Here is a 20,029-nt window from a genome sequence, read left to right as displayed (position 1 = left end):
CAAAGCCTGGGTTATTTTTCCCACAACTGGCTGTTTACTGTATCAATGCTCGCTGTATTGTGCCCTTTTTTTTCTTGCATTGTTGCACAACAGGATACACCCAAACTTAATAAGCTATTAAGATCCTTATCACTGCATTGTTTGGGATGATTGAATCTTTTCTTACACTTATTAGACTATCATTGCTAGTACAACAAAACTACACACTTCACATGAAACTAATACCCTTCTAAGCTATACACTCGGTTTTCTGTGTATCTGTTCGGTTTCTTGGTTATCTGGACATAAAAATAGCACTGAAATTTACCAGTTTGTGTTTGGCCTTGTACCTATCTGATTTTGTTGACCATATGTTTCCAACCAAACAAAACAAAAAGACTGAAATAATTGTCTTGTCACCAATTCTTTTCATCAAGCAAGGGATCTTTCCAGTCCAGTGCTGATTTTCCAAGCCAGGGGACCAGGCAAAAGTGGATCTATGGCACAAATACGGGGGATTTTTGAATCATAAAAGAAGGAGTTGAAAAGGTGTTAATTCCGTGTCAGGGGCGGTAGACAATGCTAATGGAAACTTTAACATTCACGTTCTGACAAATGGTGAATTTATGGGACGATCATTAAATCAAAACCTTCTCACAGACAGTAGGGAAAATTCCATAATTGAAAAATGTTCTAAAATGGCAATGTGTCACTTTTAGATCATGTGGATTCTAAAATAATACGTAACAATGCCTGAGGGTAGAAATACCCAAGAAAATACACAGCTTTGTCAGGCACAAGTGGTTGTACTTAAGGGACAAAGAGTGGCTTCACGAGCTGTATTTCAGCACTTAAAAGTCTTTTCTTGTTGGCTTTTGGTTTCATAAGTAAGCCCAGTGTTCCAAAGGAGGATTACAAAGAGCATGTGAACAACAAAATGGACAAATGATACCCAGTAGGTCTAAAGCTGGGTTTCACTGTAAAAAAAAAACATGTAAAATTTCTTGATCTTTCATAACTTTATCATCATCTACTACGAATATGAATAAACCACAATGAACATGCTGATTTATACATATTCTCTGAGGAAAAGATCAGAAAGATTCACTCCATAGCTTTGATGACAAATATCATCATATGTCACTCATTCCAGATTAAAAATTGACACATCTGAAATGAAAAGAGGTTTCTCTTCCTTCTGTGTTGGATGGAGCTTTATTTTCCATAAACTAATGATTTGCTTCGGTAGACAAATGTTTCCAAAGAGAATACTGGTTCACTGACATAAGAATTAAACTGCAACATTTCTAGCTCTAGGGGAATTTTGCCACACTCCCTCTCACATTCTATTGAGGCCTCTGCTTGAGTTGTATACTGAATTTTGAATTCAATTCGAAACAAAACTAAGTATCATCCATTTCTTCTCATGTAATACTAAACTGTTTGGATTTCGTTCCTTTACTAGTTGAAAAACAGGCCTTTTTTTGCTGTTTCAACTTTAAGTGTTTCTAAAAAGGGTAAAAGTTCCTAAAAGGAATTTATCATAATAGCATCCAGTGCATTTTGTACTGAATGGGCCATTTCCTGTTCAGAGTCGGCCATGAGGATCCAGGAATCTCTGCATGTTCCTGCATATTCCCACCCTGCTGAATGAAAAGATGGGAGGGAGATGGTAGGAGGCTCTGAATGCATCATAAAGGACAGCCCAGCTCAAATGGGTCTCAGTTCAGCAAACACATTCATTCCTTCTCACCCCCCTGTAGGACAGGAGTCCATAAAACCTAGCAGTGATCATTACTAGTCTCATGCAAAGAGGAAACCTTACAAAAGAAAACCTTGAGTTGGTAAAAACCTTCTCTTTTTGGGACTTTTGTGTTCTCAAGTTTGACATTTGTCTGTAGAAATGCTTAAGAAATTGGAAGGAATGAGGATTTTGCTGTTGGTTTGGAAGGTGGTGAAGAGGTGCCATCTTTATCCACAACACAGTCCATAAAGTAGTCTGTAAAACAATTGTCACCCAGGTACAAGAAAAACCGCTCATTTCACAGTAGTGTTAAAACAAACAGCCAGACAGATCCAGCCATGTCTGGACAAAGGATAACAGATTTATGATCTCTAATTCCTGTCAATGTTTCTCCACCTCAAAGATTTCTGGAGATGTTTTGCGACGGGGTGAAAAGTTCATGATTTTTTCCTTTCCAAAAACAGCGTGACTGTAAACAAAAGAGTTGATCTCGCCGTCAGATAATGGGGTCAACTATGTAGACAACAAAATAGCTTACAAGCTGCTAAATGTCAGTTACATTTATGGCAAATATTTCCCCATAATAGATTCTCCATTACCACATTTGTATGATGCTGATCGTTCAGTGACTTATCCAAAATCTGGGGGCATATCAACCGACGTAGAAACTTTTTACATAACACCTTTATGACTGATTCATAATCTGCCCATTATTTCTACCAAAGGAGGTTATCCAATATGTTTTTATGATCCAAGGAAGGTGATTTTTCCATGCTGTTTAAGCTTTTAATCCGTCATTTATCATCGTCTTATGCTGCAAGTACTTCCTATATCAGGATATGAATCGTACATAAAGTAGTAACATTAGTGGCCAGGTATCTTAAATTGCAACCATAAAATGATAGTGGCATGTGTACAGATGGCGAGACTCCTCTACAGTGTTGCAGCTCCAACAGACTTTGAAACCCTCTATTCATCAAGCATACAAAAAGCACACTGAATTATTAATCAAGCTCAACATTTGCCGCACGGTTTCTTGCAGTAACTTTCTAATTTTCATACAAATTTGACATTTTGTAGGGGCACAAAAGCGTGCCGTTCCCGTCACGCTTGCTAAATGTCATGGAAGCGATAAAATTTTAATGGAATCAGGAGTGTGAAAAATTGCTTGTTTGGTAGGTGAGAACTCGGCACAGCCAACCGTTAGACAATTAGTAGACAGGTGGAACAATACAAGGTGTCATAAACCATTAACACCCTCGCTGATTCTAACAGAATTCACACAAAGAAGTGACGCATCCCAAAGTATCAACCGCTGCCAAGCAAAGATGATTAAACACAGTGTAACAGTACCATATCCCCACAGAAGAAAGACCCTGTCATGATACATTCCAGGGTTTCGGGACAAAAACGTTTACGCCTGGCAGACAGAGAAAAATGGCCTCGTACAGATCTGAATGTCGCCCATGAATACGAGCGTCAGGCTACACGCATTAAAGACAGCGCCGAACAAAGGGGAATGTCATAAAGTGTTAGATATTATTAATCCTCGTAATAGATAGTTCATGAATGAGGCTCTGAAATGGTGGGGGCCAGGGGACAGCTTTGACAAATTTCTCGGCAGTAAAGATGCTCAATAAATCAGAATTATGTTCCAATGGATGGGGGTTAGGGCTTGCCAGATTCAATCTCCGCAGGAGTTTTCAGCACCGGCATTCAAATTAATCTATCCGAAAGTTAAAGAAAGAGCTTGAGACAGACTAAGAGTAATGGCACATGACAAACCAGCATGCGATCCAACAAAATGGCAAATGCAACTGAGACTATCTAACGGATCTCGTACTATCTGGTGTTGTGTCTTGGCAAATCAAACACTACTGGTTCGTGCTAGACCATGTTTGAGCAAATAGCAATGTACAGGGCATCATGTAATTCTATATCACTGTGTAAGAAGACATATAAGACATTTAGGACGGTCAGACTGGAAAGTCATTTGGGGGAACAACCCTAGCAAAGAAAATATGATTTTCGACGATACTCTTCGGTTAAAGAAATGTCTTTTTAGTCTCGTTAGTTTTCTCAGAGTTGCGCCCTTTCACCTATATTCAGCCTTTGTACCAACCAGTATTGATTATTTCTCTCGTGCCTTGGTCTCCACGGTAACAGCCTCTCTCTGGCGACACGAAACCCACTTGACCCAGAGGAGGTCACTTGACACAAGCAGACAGGAAACACCAAGCACTTCCCACCTGATTCCCCATGTATACTTAGAGCAAATCCTTATCCCCCACTAGTGGATTAAATCGGAGATTATCCCAGCAACTTGTCAATTTCAGAACATGGTTCCACAATGGAGATGTGCCGGCTTTCTATAAACTGAGAAAGAGGGAAATCCAAGAAGCGTTTTTGTTTTTACAAAATAGCGCCAATAACATGAAGTGCATGTTTGCAAATATTATCGATACAGTAATGGTATGACTATGAGTATGAGAATCAGAATGAATATTTACTTTTGAGCATCCTGTCTTACTCTGAAACAAAATGAGACTTTTCCCAACATGGTAGCGTTCAACCAAAACTTGTGCAGGATGGTAGAAATCTTTGCGTGCGTGCATAGTGCATGTAATCAGCCGTGTTATCATATCACTTTCCCCTCTTTCAAGTCAAGAGACTACTTATGATAACCAAGACTCTTCAGGTATCTTTGAGCGGAGAGTTGCTGAGCTACGGGAATGCCGACGAAACAATCTCAGCCTGTTTAAGGTCAACGAAGTCTGCCGCCCTGTTTTTCCCTCTCTCTGACTATCTCTCTGCCAAGCAGAAGGTGACCTTTTTTGTTGTAGGGAAGGATACCTCCACCTCTGTGCCTGGTGTGCTAATTTTGGTTATTAGCCATCATGATATTCCCACCAAGCTGCACCTCAGTAATTGGATGGAAAGGTCTTTATCCGCCACAATGGATCGCCATGGCAACTGGGGTCGATAAGTCTTGGCGTACTGAATTTTCTCACCGAAAAATTAAATAAAATGGGAACCGTGGGGCGGACAGAATTGGCCACAAATGCCCCTTAGGAGAGGGATTACCCACTTTTATTCACTGTCCAGACAAGGGCTGACCATGTCTGACACTAGCTGACCTCCCCTCTACATCAACTGCTATCTGTGATGTGATTTTTTTCCACAGTAAATTTGCCTGATTAGAGGAGGAGTTAAGTGTAAGTGGACAAATATCTAGTTAGTAGAGTGGGTGATTTAAATCAAACTCTCTGAAGGGTGCCTGACAGTTTACCACAGTGGTATTCTCCCAAACGCTAAATAAAGAACATGCCTGCATCCACCGTGCCTCCTAACAATAGACGCAACAACGCCATTGTTTGTGTGATACTTTGTCCTTCAGGAAAGGTCGCCAAATAAGGCGATTGATGTCAAACAAAACATGAAATGATTTTATTCTCCGAAACCAATTCCCAGAGGTCCATTTATAGCAATTTCATTTTCATGTCGCAGTCTATGAAAGTTTTAACAGTGACAACTATCAGGGTCTAAAACGAGATTCAGTCAACCGTTTTACCGCCGCCATTGTGAAAACCTTTTCTGCTGGTGGCGTTTCAAGAACCCGGCAAACCCATTCCTTTCTCGTGAAAGATCTGCTGACAATGACTTTGTGGTCTGGACACAAAGCCGAGAAGCCATGCATGAGACTGCCCTTCCTGACTCCTACAGCCTTGTCTTGACCCCTCAAGCACATTTCTGTCACGCCAGCTCTTTTTTAGAAGCATAGAAAAGATAACCGACAATTCTACATATTCTTCTTATCATCCCGTAACCAGCTGAAAAATTCCTGATATTTCTGATTGTGGGTTTCCACGGTGATGCCTGTGCCCTCCCCTAGCCTCTCTAACCCCATAGTGTGGCGGGGTCATGCCTGGGTCAGCTATGCACACCCAGGGTCCCCTACTCATACAAAAGGCCGCCCAGTAATTAGCAACTCAATAAAAACCACAGATGGCTGACAGAGAGAAGCGATGTGGACCTCCAAAAATGCCAACCATTGATTCCCATCCACCTATTGGTTTAACAGCCTGCTCTAAAAGACCTTGAAGAAACAGATCAATAGAGGTGGTGTCCACCGAGGGTCGTGATAGACTCAAAGGCACAACAATGATAGGAGTCCATTAAAGATGGGAGGAGCAATCAGGGACTCCATAAACTTGGGGATCATCAGAATGAGCTACACTGATGTGGGATTAGCTTCCCATCCCTTTACTCATAACATTTAGGTGACAGTAAGAATTATGTTTCCTTGCAGCATTCATTTGGAAATTCTGACACATTCAGAAAAGGTTTACAAGTATATGTGCAGTAAAGAAAATAGTTTGACTATCATGGTGGTAAAAACAACCTTATAATCTTGGCCAAACAGCAAAACTTTTACTTTCAGTAGCTTTCTTGCATACTAGTTAGATTGGGCCTGGACAGGATTGCGACAAGTGTGAAGATTCGCAAAAAGGCTAGGACCTGGATTTAAGAAAATATTGCAAAAAGAGCTCTTTACAAATCTCTTTAGATCAGATCTTTCCCAAAATTTTCTCTCTTGTTTTTCTTAGAAAGACCTACAGAGGAAAACAAATAAGAAAAGGAAAAATTCAAATCTTTTGACAATGCGATTGACTGATGACAAAACCTGTAATACACCAACCAAAACAGTATCTCACTACCTCAGTGTCTGGTAACAAAAACATTACTACCTCTGCCAAGGCAAAAACAGAGCTTGTATCCTTGCTTGTGCAGCCAGAATTCTAATGGGCTAGGAGTTTCGGAGTGTGCTATGCATTTCCATAACAAATCAAGCTAGACTGCTGGAGTCAAAGCCCAGCGACCAATTAAACCACTAATGAAGCTGTGCTCAGCAGATGCGGCGGATCATAATGAAAATTCAGGCCACCAGGCACCCATCTAACTAGATATTCCGTACCTCCGGGGACACGGCCAAATGAGGGCTGTGTTTTCAGACAATTAACATCGCAGCAAATTGCATGAGGAGGGATATGCATTAACCGAGATAATAGCATTGCAGTGGAAACTGAAGCATTTAAGACAAACATTTGGCTTAGGTCCTTAATGTTGGTTACCTAATGTATACAGCCGTCTTAACAGTTTAATGTTAGTGAACACTTCATAGCATTAAGATCGGCAACAGGTACATGTACCTTACTACGGTATTTAGAACTTCAATACATTTTTGAAAGATAGCAATTTTCACACAGATTTTCATGTTTTTGTCAAGGGCAGCACATGCTTGGCCACGACTGCGGAATTCTACAAGCAAAGAGCAAAGTGCAGTCACATGCGCTATAATAAATGGGGTCCAAGGTAGAGAAAACAGGTGGCCAATCTAGGCCCTGGTTTGCTTCATACCGTGATTGTTACCCGAGGTATGTATTCGTATCTGCTATGGGGATTTCTGAATTCACCTGTGCAGATTTTAACTATGTGCAATCTACATCTGGTTAGTCCTAGGGCCACACGAAATACTTTTGAGAAAAGCTGGGATAGCATACCTTGGCTGGTGTGGGATGATTGGGCTTTATATTAGAAGCCACAGGCATGTCGGAAATGTTCCTATCCACACATCTGCCTGAGAAAATTACTGATAGAGCTAAAGGCCCCCTGTTCCAATCTCACCTCATGCCGAGGCGGATTTGTGTGTTACTCCTGGCCAATATAGTTCTAATCCCGCGCGGCATGTGGGAATGTTGGCAGAAATTCTCTGGCTATTGGGATAAGTAACTTGGACTATAAAAAATAGTATAACTATAAGAAAAGGACCAATAAAAAGCTAGAATCACAAAATGTAAGTTATAAAAAGACTTTCGTTTGATTCATCTAATCTTCACAAAAGATGAAAAGAGATATTCAGCTGATTTGTTTCTCTGATCGCCAATAATTTTCTAGTAAGTTTATGTTTCCAAGTAATTTTTGTAATATACAGTAAAATCATAAGATTTCTGTGGACAAATTCTTCTTTCTTGTAGAATAAGTTGGCTGGACTGCATCTAAAATCGTGTGGTCAAACACTATCTCCCTGCGACCTCATTTCCGACAAATTGGTTGCCAATAAGGTCTCCCATTTCTGGAGATGGGGGACCTGATGGAAAGTTCATCAATGTCCACCAGGTAATTGCTTTCCATTTGGGGTGACAATGAACTGCTGATGATGTATTACGACCTATTAATAAAAATTCAATTTTCGCCCCCGCCAACAGGCTATTTGGTGGTGGACAAATCCTTGCTATTATGTATAGCTTGAATAATGAAATTACAAACTTTCTGGATTCACATTCTTAATCAGGTATCCAAGGGTATTTTGTAAAACAGTTTGTGCAATGTTTTCTTCTTTTATTCCATGTTTACTTATTACCTCTTTTGCATCAACTACATTTAAATCATTTTTAGAGAAAAATAATCCATAGACCAGGCTTGCGCCTCCCTATATAACATTGCTTTTTATATTTTTTGACATGTTTTATTACTGGGATTCTTTGACTTTTTTTGATCAACTATTCATTTCTAACATAGACATTAGCGGTGATTTTTTCGATAATTATCATTCAATTCTTGCCATGATATTGTTCAACCAGTGGTACTTTAACTTCAGCATAGAGTCTAGGGACCTTCACAATGTAAAACATTTGGAGCGTAGCGACAGAGTGTCACGTGACGCCCTGTAAATTCCCATCAATGCTGGCCGAAAAATCTATAAAATCCATAACATGCCATGAAGTTTTAAAGCAAAGGGTCATAATTACCCGAGCCTTAAATCCGAGCCATATTACCGCACCATTAGCGGTAGGAAATGGCGCAGCAATAAGGGGTAACATCATTTAGCCCAGCCCTTATCTGGAGAGGCAAATAGTATTGGACTGAGATAGGGCATCGCCATTACTGCTATCACACCTTCCCAGCCGGCTGAGAGCTTTATTGGACAGGATCACAGAGAGTGGACGGGAAACAATCATCGGATGTGGCAGCAAAATACAATTTAGAATCACATCTTCTGGTTATTAAGCTTGGAAATATCATTATGAACAAAAAATAGAACACCATAGTATTCTCAAATCTTGGCAATATCATTATGAACAAAAAATTGCACCATAGAATTTTCAAAGCTTGGCAATATCAATATAGATAAAAATACACCATACGTAGTATTCTCGAAGCTTGGTAATTTCATTACGAACAAAAAACTGCACCATAGAATTTTCAAAGCTTGGCAATATCATTATAGATAAAAATACATCATGGTATTCTCAAAGCTTAGCAATATCATTATTATATAGACAACAATACAAGATAGAATTTTCTGACATACTAACAAACACAGGGAAGCAAATGCACAATTCCTTTCCTTTGAAAGTTAAATGTTGTATTTTTCACCAACTATACACCATAGAATTCTGACATACCACCAAAAACATTGAAGCAAACACACAATTTTTCCTCATTGAAAGTTACAGCTGTTATATTTTTCACCAACGTCTTAAGCAGTAGGGGATTTTCAGGCATTTAGCTTCCGAAAACCATATTCCCCTTCAGATTGTAGAGACTTAGGGTTAAACCCTGCGTATTGACCACCTGCCTTTCATGTGGTCTGTACTGAATGACCTCTGCTTAACAACTAAAACACCAGGCCCAAGTGCTAGCCTTCACATCAGTCTCTCGTAAGCATTTTGATATTGCAGTCTTTTTGCTGCCTAACTTTGCCAAGACAGACTATTATCAGGAAAGGGGAAGGAATTGGAAAACTATTATATGATGGCAATTTTGAAATTGCTGACTAGACTAGAGTTTGCCATATACTTGTATAAAACCTGGTTTTCCTTTTTAATTCCTTTATTCAATGACGAAAGATAGCAGATGTTTCAAAATTTTATCCAGTCGCTTCAGTAACTATTTTTTGGATATTTTTGACAAACACATTTACTGGTAATCTAGTCATTTGTAGACAGTTCATCTGAATGGTGACATACATGTTAGCTACGCTGAAAGGGCAGCATGTCTATGTTTAGCTATTGGTTAGGTAAAGTGACCTTCTGTTTAAAAGAAACGGGTTTTCTAAGAAATCAGTCTAGGGCCGATAAAATAACCTGATCGTTCTCTGTGAGCAGATTGGTTAAATCATAGAAAAACCTCATCTGGAGCTCGAAACAAGTGTTTTAACTTGCAGGTATCTTCCATTCTAAGACTTTCTCAGCCAACTGTACCGGCTTTCTGCAGCCTTGAAGTTGTGCTCATCTGTTTCAAACTTCTGACACCTTCTGACAATGAATGTGGAAAGGGTCGGCAACCCCACTTCACATCTAATCCTTGCTTAATCCTGATCCTTGCTCCTTCCTAACCAAGCCGGGGAGCAATATCAGCCATACAACAGTTACAGCCCCATTTCTCCCAACAATTGATTTTTCCGCAGGGGTCATTAGTCTTTTTCACCAGATAATACAATTTGGGCTCCCTTACTTGATGAAATAGCTTGCCCCTGACCCCAAGGACCCTAGCCTGGTAAAGAGCTACTTCTGCCATCCAGCAAAAATGCAATCTTGGTAAGACAGTATATTGGGGAGTAGACAAAGGAGGCTGCGCGTATTGAACTGGGGGATGTTGATGGATTAGCAGTGTACGATGTGGCTTTATCAATTGATGCATTGGCTTATAATTCCGCTATCAATAGGCAACACCCTTATGAAGAAAGGCTTAGCCAGGATATAGCCGACAGGGGATGGCATTATCCACACTGATAAGTGAAGCTGGAAATATCAACTGTCGAAAGAAGAATTGGTCGCTTTGACACTTATTGCTAAGCCCTATATATTTATGAGATCAGATTGCTTTCCAATTGGTCAGCTGATCTCCCTACAATGCCAACGCCATACTTCAAAGTCAATGACGGTGAAAAGCGAGCCGCGGAACATCCGGAGAAAAATGGAACGTGCTAAACTTTATTGCCGAATCTTCCAGGATTTATGACTCGAAATTGCATACAGTTTGAAAGGCTATTATCCAAGACGGAGCGACCGAAGATATGAAATGTCGCAAGAAAGATGGGAGTGCTGAGCATTTATTGCGGAGCTAGACGTATCAGTGAGATTGCATTGCCATCAAATTGGTTCTATGGTCCTGCGGCAATATCGTTTTCCCATTACCAAAGCTAACATTGGCTTCTGGGATCGGGCGAGGGAGAACACTGAACGACAATTTACATTTTTTTTAAAGCGACGAATTCTCATGAAATTGAAGCCTACAACTGATTGGCAGAGAAATGTGCTGCCTCAAAACTTGTGCCACATTCAATGTCAGCAGAGGGAAAATCGAAAGATGAATCATTTTAACCTAGTAGTTCATCAAACGGCGTTGTCACCAAGCCCTGCCTCCTGGGCCCTGAAGAAAGATGGCATCTGCAAATGAAGCGATGACACCGGCAGATAGAAGGACAAAATGTTCATAATGAGATTTCCGCCGAGGCGAAAATGCAGATTTCCCTTCCATCCTGGGAGTCCGGACTGGATCTAAATCAACCAGTCACATGATCGAAAGGTGGGGATTAAGGTCACTTCATCGTGATAGATTGGAAAAAGATGTTCAGCCCGGAAATAAAAAAGGCTTTACTTGGCATTACTTCTGATGACTGATAAAAAATGCAGGAGTAGGCATTAGTGCGGACTGCTTTGCTGCTCAACTTGGTCCATTGCGGGGCTTGCAATTAAAGTGACTTCTCCGTAAAACTGCTTCAATATTCTCCCATATCATATCAGCAAATAACACTGAACCTAACGTGGCTGTTACCTTTTACAGAATCTCCCTACAATCTTTCAAAATTCTTAATAGAGTGGTTTTGTTTGCTGTTGTTTAGGAATAGCCACTTTTTAGATCCACAATTTACAGTACTGGTTTAGACGGTAGACACTGAAGATGCATTTTCACAGTGGGAGGGGGGTTGCTCAACTCCTTCTCAGTTTTAGCCTCTGGCTTCTGCTATGATGGATGATTTAATGAATAACTTATCTGTCCTTCATACATTTATCAACCTGAAGGGCATCACACCCCTACAAATGACAACAGGTAATTGTAAATCACTCCTCGGTGCAGACAATTCCTACAGACATGACCTAAAAATAATTTGCACTAAATAAAGTCCATCAGTCACTTGAGTTCTAAAAAAATTGATATTATGAAATGACAGAATATCATCATCAGAAGCAGCATAGGTGTTGCTTGTACTCTTTTTAGTTAAAGAATGCTCAAATTTGTCCCAAAACTAAAAGTAAACTTATAAATGCTTCTTTTTACATGGACATGTAAACAGACAAGCATTTGGGAACCTTGATTAATGTTAGTCCAACTTAGTTACTGCTACATAAGCCGAAAGCAAAGAGAGTAAATTAATGGCTAAGGTCGGAACGTTAATAATGCGAGCTGCCCCAAAGTCGTACGGACTCTAAACCTTCAGCTACATTAGCTCCACAGATCCTGCTGATGAGGAACCCATCAGAATATTCGCCCATCAGCCTATTCATCACTAGAAAGGTCACTCTAGAAAACAAGTCTAATCCTATCTGACTATCAATGAATTCAGCAACAGTGATGTTACACCATCTTCGTACTAGTCATCTTTCAACAGAAAAAACATATTTCTTCATAAAGTAGGGGTAGTACACAAAAATTTCAAACTCTTCATATCTTTTTAAACTTGGTGTCATCTGATAGGTATTTGTGAAAGAAACAGAATGGTTTTTGTTTCAACAAAATTGGACATACCGTTAGCGAGTTACGGCCCATCAAAGGTCTGAGAATTAGTCCTCAAATTCTCCGGAATCCGTAAAAAACGTTGAAATGTAATATCTTAAAACTGTCATAACTCAGTAACAATTCACAATAGAAGCACCAAATAAGCTGCATTCTCTTTATTTATAATGATATTAATAGGCCATTAAAGCTTGTAGCTCTGCCTTCATCATTTCTTTAGATTTCTCATATCAAAATATCACCAAAAGTGGGGAAAAATGGACATGGGAACAGGACATCTTAGCGTGCAGAGACTAAGTCGGCTAATTAAATATGCAAGATTGCGATATCTCTGTAACCGTACAATATACAAGGAAACAACTTGGCATACATGGGCTCTGTAACATGCTGAATCTAAATAAGGCCACGAAATATACATATTTGCTTCAGAAATTATGAATTATGATGAATAATTGATTTCCTGAGGTAATGTGATGCGCGTCCGCTAATTAAATATGCGAACTTTCCATATCTTCCCTATACTTGAAGATAAAAGAAAAAAACTTGGTACATAGAGGTTTAGACACATGCTGATTTCAAATCTAGCCTCAAAAATATAATCTGATCCAGAAATAATGAACTACATGTATTACCCAATGCTATATATTTACATTTGTACACACCGATATCATTCATCGTACAATCTGCAATATTGGTCCGACAATTCAATATCCAGCACTCATTTAATTTCTTCCCCTTTTTTCACTGCAGGACTTCGTTTTCTTGTTGCAGGGCAGTTGCGTGGCACAGTATTTATTGTATTGTACATGTATTACATTTTAATTTTACGGTAATCAGACAACTGGATCATGGAACAGGTGGACATTGCTTCTCCGGTCTGGAACTATTTCTACAGTACAGTTGAATCAACTACAAAAGCTAAATCTACTTTTGTATGGTTTTTCTATCCAGCTGAGATAACCTAGACACACACATGCTGATCACTACTAGGGGTAGAAGTTACTGAAGTTCACTCTCTTTATGTACCAAAACTACAAAGTTATTAACGGCAAATAGAATATCTAGTCTCGTCTTCTGTTTCACTGGCAGTTCTGTCATGTCTGTTGGGTCTTTATCACTTTCCTCCTCTTCACTCTCTTCATTCCTGTGTCAAAAGAGAAAACGTCATATATATTACATGCACATGGCAGACACAAATTTCAAACAATCTATGATGAGATAAATATGAAACTTGGATACTTGGGTATTTACGGTTTACCGGTATTTCCTCCATTAGCTATCATACATATACTAGTATACTAAGTAGTACTAGTAATTGCATACAATAATAAAGGCTATCATTCATTATAAATGTAACAACTTAATAAAATTGACAGACCAGCATAGTTCTGTTAAGTGAGGTTTATACTTTTACTCAATAAAATAAATTACAACGGAAACTACGACTCGAGTAGAGGGCAGCTGGGCATCCCCGCCGCCCCCCTCCCCCTAGCAGTGACAGCAGAAGGTGAGGATAGCAAGTACAGTTTTCTGCATTTTAAGTTTAGATTACGGCACTAGCAAAAAAAACAGGAACCAAATGCGTTCACAGGGCGTTGAAAATGATTCATAGTAATCATACATGCAACCACTGGCACGAAAATCCACGTAAAAACGGCAAATTCAAATCATTTGAGCTACCGGCATGCGGCATACAAAAACAACAGTGTTTACCGTTAATCATGCGGCCAAATTTGACATAAAAATACCCCAAAACCCACATAAAACTACGTAAAGACTTGGAAAAAGACATTACCTGGCATTTGGGTGGTAGAAGTGTCCGTATTTTGGCCCGATGCCGACGTAATCGGCTCCGAACTACAGCGGTTGGTAGCGCCCGGGCCGCCGGCCGCCATCTTGCTTCATTCCCAAAACTGGCTCGCAATAGTAAAAGTATGAGCCGATTTCGGAACCCACCATGGCTCGAATATATGCGAATTTGGTACCAAAATAACGACAATCTCTTGAATTTTCCCACGATATAAGTGGCTAAAAATTTTTTAAAGGGTACCATCGTCCGCAATTTCGATTTGAAAGATTAAAATGTGAATATTTTCACCCATGGAAGTCGCACAAGCTGGCCACTTACATCAAGTTGAAGCTCGTAATGTTGGCTACAAATTGGCGACTATCTTTCTTGTTTACGAGTGACGTAACGCTCCGTATTTGGACCGGAGCGGAGCCGGCCCTCCCCAAGTGCGTGACCGGGAAGTGGGTCCGCCTGCTCCCGAGGGCGAAACGCGCGTAACCCGATGGGCGATTTCTCGCTTATGGTTGACGGTATTTTAGTAAATCTTTCACAGATATTGAGTTAAGAACCTTCTTCAACTACTGATATAAAAATGTAAGCGATTTTTGACCGTTATGTATCAGATCGTACGCCTTGAATTTGGCTCATTTTTCGGTTTTGACGGGCCCGGAGAATAAATTTCGGTCTGTGCGCCACCCCTACATAAAGGCTAATACATGCTATAACAGATATGATATTTCATGTTTCAAAATGACATTTTCATACTGGGAACAATTTTCTCTAGTTTCCAAAAACATGTTATTGTGACTGACTTAGCTGATAGTAGTGTTTATACACATTTTACCATTAAACCTTCACTCAGGGCCTACTATGTCTTTTGAAATATTCTTCTACTATATAGAATAGCATTGTTGCAATTTTCCCTTCTCTCTCCCATTCCAATAGGTATGATTTTCTTCTTTCAATGACGAATATAATTACATGCTCCGGGACCTTGAGCAGACAAAAGAAAACCGACATGTAACCGTTTCCAACACGCAAAACGTGAATCATGGCCCGAGAATATTCACCGTAATTTGACTGCAGACATTTAGCTATTTCTTTACATTGTGAACCAAATGTATCCTCTTGTCGGCTGTATGGTTTATTTATCTGTCGCGAAGGCACATCACCATATACAGGAGGTCTTTCTCCTTCTCTGGCAGAAAAACCGCCATGAGGTCGATAAGCGCTGCCGAACGGGCCATAAATCAAGTACAAGTTCGCCGTCACGTGACCCCAAGCGTCATCCTCTGATTGGTCCCTGCCAGTCAATCCGAGGCAATTTGCGATCCAGCTCACGTCGGGACCTTCTGCCTCGCCTCGACCTCCCACCTCCCTGCTGCCATTGTTGTGCTGTGTCGCCCCGTCAGCTGGGACAGCCACAATTCTCCAACCTCTTGTTTACTGGTCAGGCCGGTGGCAACAATGTTTAACCCGACGTCAATCAAACCCACCAAAAGACGTGTTAGTTTGGGTCAAACACTTCCTTTTTACACCATTCGGGAAACACCAGATAACCGGAGAATGGTTGGAGGACAACAAAGCTACACAAACATTGTTTGCAATTAGTACGTGTGGCACCCTGGCCTGTATAGCTGTTTCTACATCAATTCAACTTACATCTTTTCCTCTATTTCTTTTTTCTATTCTTCAAAGTACAGTGGCGAAGGAAAAGAATTATATATATATATATATGAAAGCGATAGAAACACCAATGGAATAAAAACAAAAATACTGTATTGGCAGTTTGATGACAAAATTGTATACCGGTAACCAAATACTCATATACTGATATAGACAAGGAATCGGTGCCAAGGTACATTGTCTCTGTCACATCATACAATATCTTACAACTAGTGCTGTGGCATTTGTTCGTAAACAAAGTCGAAGAACAAACTCAAAGTAACGAAGCTCATAAAAATTTATGGCTTGTCTAAAATCTGATAATATCATATCTTGACTATAGAGTTCCTCCTACTAGAAATTCTTGAGATTGTCCTGAACAGTTCACCCACGCTTTGCTACTACTGTAAATGCAGAAATGTTCGCACTTGTTTTATGTTCACGGTTTTCGCAGCGACTGTTTCACAGCGAAGTTAAAACCACCGCGCAACATTTTCGTCCAATACTGTAGCAGTATGTGACAATAGCGCTGCAGCGAACTTAACACCACCGCGAACACTCCATTTTTGCCTTAGCACAAAATAAAAACCATGCGAACTTAAATGTATTTACAGTATTTGAGACAGGTGCTTATTGGCAAAACTGCCCACCTGGGCCGACCGCTGATTGGGAAAGCACACAAACTCCACCAAACTACATTTCACCTGGTTACCTATTATTTACCCTACTCATTAGGGCCCGTATTGCACGCTGATAATGAAATACCCCCATTGGATACTTCTCACAGTTTTACAAGGTGAAGGATCCCGAGAAGACATTTTACAACTCCTCAAGCACTCAAGGGTCCGCACTACCGTAGATAGAATTACGTAGGACTCTCTAGATAACGGTTTATGGGGTACATGCCCGGCAATCTCTACCTTTTATATTAGAGGACCTTGTTACTTATTACAAGCTGAGACAATACAGGGGGTGCTTAGAATAGTCACCTTGAACCCCAGACTGCAAAGATTTACACAGTAAACACAAGGTAGGCACACTCTTGCCTGATAAGAGGACTGCACATAGCACTGTCGTCAAATGACAGAAGAGAGCTCGAGCAAGCTGTGAGCCCAGAGTTATGTGATGGCTTAGTTAGTTAGTATGACATATACCGTAGTATCTAATGTGGGTTTCAACAGAACACACACATTTCAATACTATAGATGTAAACCTATCCCGGATATATACTGTGCCCGAAATGAAAACAGAGTCTTAGCATTCTGTCGGCAAATGTGAATAAAATCAGTAGGGAAAAATATAGACCCTTTTTTGCATGGGTGGCGTTATTTCAAGATGCCCGCAAGATATCTACCGCAAAGCATGAAGCACCAAATAAGCCAGCTGAGAGCTTCTGGCAACCACTACCCTCTCATTTCCAAGGTTGCTATGTGCCATTTCCTAATCCCTTAGGCCAGAATGAGAGACCTCATGAGCTTTGGCTTGGACATTGACAAATCTAGCCTGGGAGTTCAGAGCAGATTCCACTCCAGGCTTGGGTGAAATTACCACTGAAATTAATGGCCCTGCGGAAAGCTAGGAGCCAGGTAGGCTGGCAAGTTTTTCCGGCTAGAAATCCTTCGCCAACCCATTTTTCGGGGAAGGTAAATAAGCACGGGGCCTGGAAATTCTGACAGCGTATCTGTCATACACCTCTGAGATCATTCCTGACAGGGAAGGAAACTAACAAAGCTGGTGTTATAACTTAACAAAACACATTCAGTTTGGGTAGAGAAGTACCTAATATACACAAACCAAAGGGGTTCACGATCTGATGATATTTAACTTAAATATAAACAAACATAAGCTATAATCTTTGCTAGGTTGTATTTGTAAACATAGACATGTTTGGAAGAAACTGGGTGGAGGATTTCTCTTTGTACCAGGAGGAAATTCTTTTTAAAATTTGTACAATGAAGATTGATTTATGCTCGCTCAAGCTGTAGCAGTGATATGGACACAAATGGATTGGACATTTGATAAACTGACAAATTAACCGTCCAATCACAAACACTACTGCATAAAACAGTCACCACAACTGTCCCCTCTAATTAGCAGTGGTCAGCCAATGGAGGGCCTGAGTACAAACCACAGGCCACAGTGGCTAAGTGGCCAATGCCTCCTGATAAATGACCACAGCTATTGTTTGAAATTGGGCAGATTACAAACAATTGACCAGTGCTATTTACCACCCTTCTAAACCAGATTGATAGCTCCTCGCTTTTTCCTCTCTCCTGACAAGGCTAAAGGCAGTGGTCAATTTAGAACATCCACAAACAGAAACAGTTTGTTGTTTGTTTTGAGAACCAGGAGTGAGTGTGCATATAGAGCCCAGCTGGTAACGGCACTCTGGTTAGAAAATTCACAAATAATTGTCTGTTTACAATCCTTCAATCACAGCAGGACTAATAGTCTATTACCAGTAGGTGAAATATTGGGCGTCTGATCAGACAAGGTATTTGTATACTGTAGAGAGCTCATAAATCAATCAAAGCAGGATGAGAGAAAAATAGATGGTCTTCTTTTTCAAATGAATGTCACAAGGTTTCTTAGCATATAAAGCATCTTTTTGCAATGTTTATCAATCAAAATTGAAAAATAGACAGTCTTTTTTTTCAAATGACTACCACAGGCACAGGGTTTCTTAGGGTACGGAGCATTTTTTTTGCAATGTTTATCAATCAAAAACGAAAGTTTCTTTTGTAACAATCTTAGGAAGATAAATATTGTCAATGACTCACATGTCCAAATGCCTCCTGAACAGATCAGAGGACATCGATGATTGTGTAGCATGGGTTTAAGGTAGAAAAAGAGCAGTTTTGACATGGGTCAAGTACATAATTTCTTTGTCAACTTCTTATTTAATGGTATCCATTGTCAACGATAATGCTTGAAAGCGACCCTAAAATTTCATGCAATCTGCTAACAACACATGACACGTATTTTGAACATAATCTCTCCTGACATTTTGCTGTGTAACGCCTGTCACTAGGGGTGACACTGAAGATGGCATGGTGGCTTGGAGCCCTCCCTACACACTAGCGAAAGGGCAGGGGGACAGAGTGTGGCTACATCAGTCTTCTCTGGGTGACATGTCACAGGACAGGATGGGTACTCCCTGTATCTCTCCCACTCCCTCAGACTGACAGCAGGCAGAGGCCAGGAGATGGCAGCATCATTTGTCTTTCCCTTACAGCCAGTGACAGAGACAGACTGTAGCGCAGGAGGAGGAGGATGCACACAGTTGGTCTATAGGTGGTGATATTGGATTGATATGCCAAGCGTGCTTTTGGAGGAGGCAGGATGACAGTAGGACAAATTGTACCAGTGTCGTTATGTTTTCATGGTGTAAAAACGTCTCACCAAATGTAGTCTCTATCCTCATAAATCCAAATGTAATCCCTGAAAGGAGGTTCTTCTAAATATTTCACAAGCATGCAAGAAAGAGGGTCATTCAAAGGACTATTCGTAATATTGGGAAAAACATATTTCGATACATGTAACAGTTGCAATAATAAGGCTACCTCCCACGCAAAATCTATACTCCACTCCCATTGGTCAGTAGTAGGGATGCATGTAGAGTCAACAAATCAGGTTGTATTGCTTGACCTTTGAACCATATTGGCCCAAATTCCTCTTATGTCCAAAGTGTTTACCATAGCACTGAAAAAGAGATCTCTGTTGTATTGACGTACTAGTTTTCCCCAAACTTTCTGGAGCTCTCTAATTTCCAATAGTATCTATCAACACATATAAGATATCAGTAATGGCTGAATGTTCCTAATGTTCTGTTGCCTTTTTCACTTTACCAAACATCATCATGTATAAGGAGAACCCTGGAAAACACACTCCCTTGAATCCACTAAGCGATTTAGGTCATTCCAGGACTCCACATGTGCTGAATAATTGGAGCCATGGATACATGAACCCAAGTTCCCCTGTGAACTCTCAGTACCTGTCTGTCTGCATGACTGGGTCAGCAGGGGCACTGACCTGTCAAAATTGGATCTGTG

The 20,029-nt window shown here is 40.3% G+C and overlaps 1 protein-coding gene and 1 long non-coding RNA gene across 8 annotated transcripts in view; both read right to left on the bottom strand.

Annotated features, from left to right (window-relative positions):
• The window catches only part of LOC136442578 (pre-B-cell leukemia transcription factor 1-like), a 58,566-nt gene that overhangs the window by 24,812 nt on the left and 13,725 nt on the right, over positions 1 to 20,029 (bottom strand). Inside the window, exon 1 of one of the 7 annotated variants that reach the window (XM_066439511.1) lies at positions 18,758 to 18,824. The exons of the other annotated variants lie outside the window; for them this stretch is intronic. Coding sequence (XP_066295608.1) covers positions 18,758 to 18,809 — 52 coding nt within the window. The 5' untranslated portion in view covers positions 18,810 to 18,824. Of the gene's footprint in view, positions 1 to 18,757; positions 18,825 to 20,029 lie in introns of those variants that run through there. 7 annotated transcript variants of the gene reach the window in all.
• Positions 12,918 to 15,017, bottom strand: LOC136441864 (uncharacterized). Its single transcript, XR_010756939.1, has 2 exons — positions 14,319 to 15,017; positions 12,918 to 13,667 (listed from the first exon to the last, which is right to left on the bottom strand). It is a non-coding gene; the product is annotated as an uncharacterized lncRNA (long non-coding RNA).

This window comes from Branchiostoma lanceolatum, chromosome 9 (genome assembly GCF_035083965.1).
Source record: "Branchiostoma lanceolatum isolate klBraLanc5 chromosome 9, klBraLanc5.hap2, whole genome shotgun sequence".
NCBI classification, from domain to species: Eukaryota; Metazoa; Chordata; class Leptocardii; order Amphioxiformes; family Branchiostomatidae; genus Branchiostoma; species Branchiostoma lanceolatum.
This window is presented reverse-complemented; position numbering and strand designations above follow the sequence as displayed.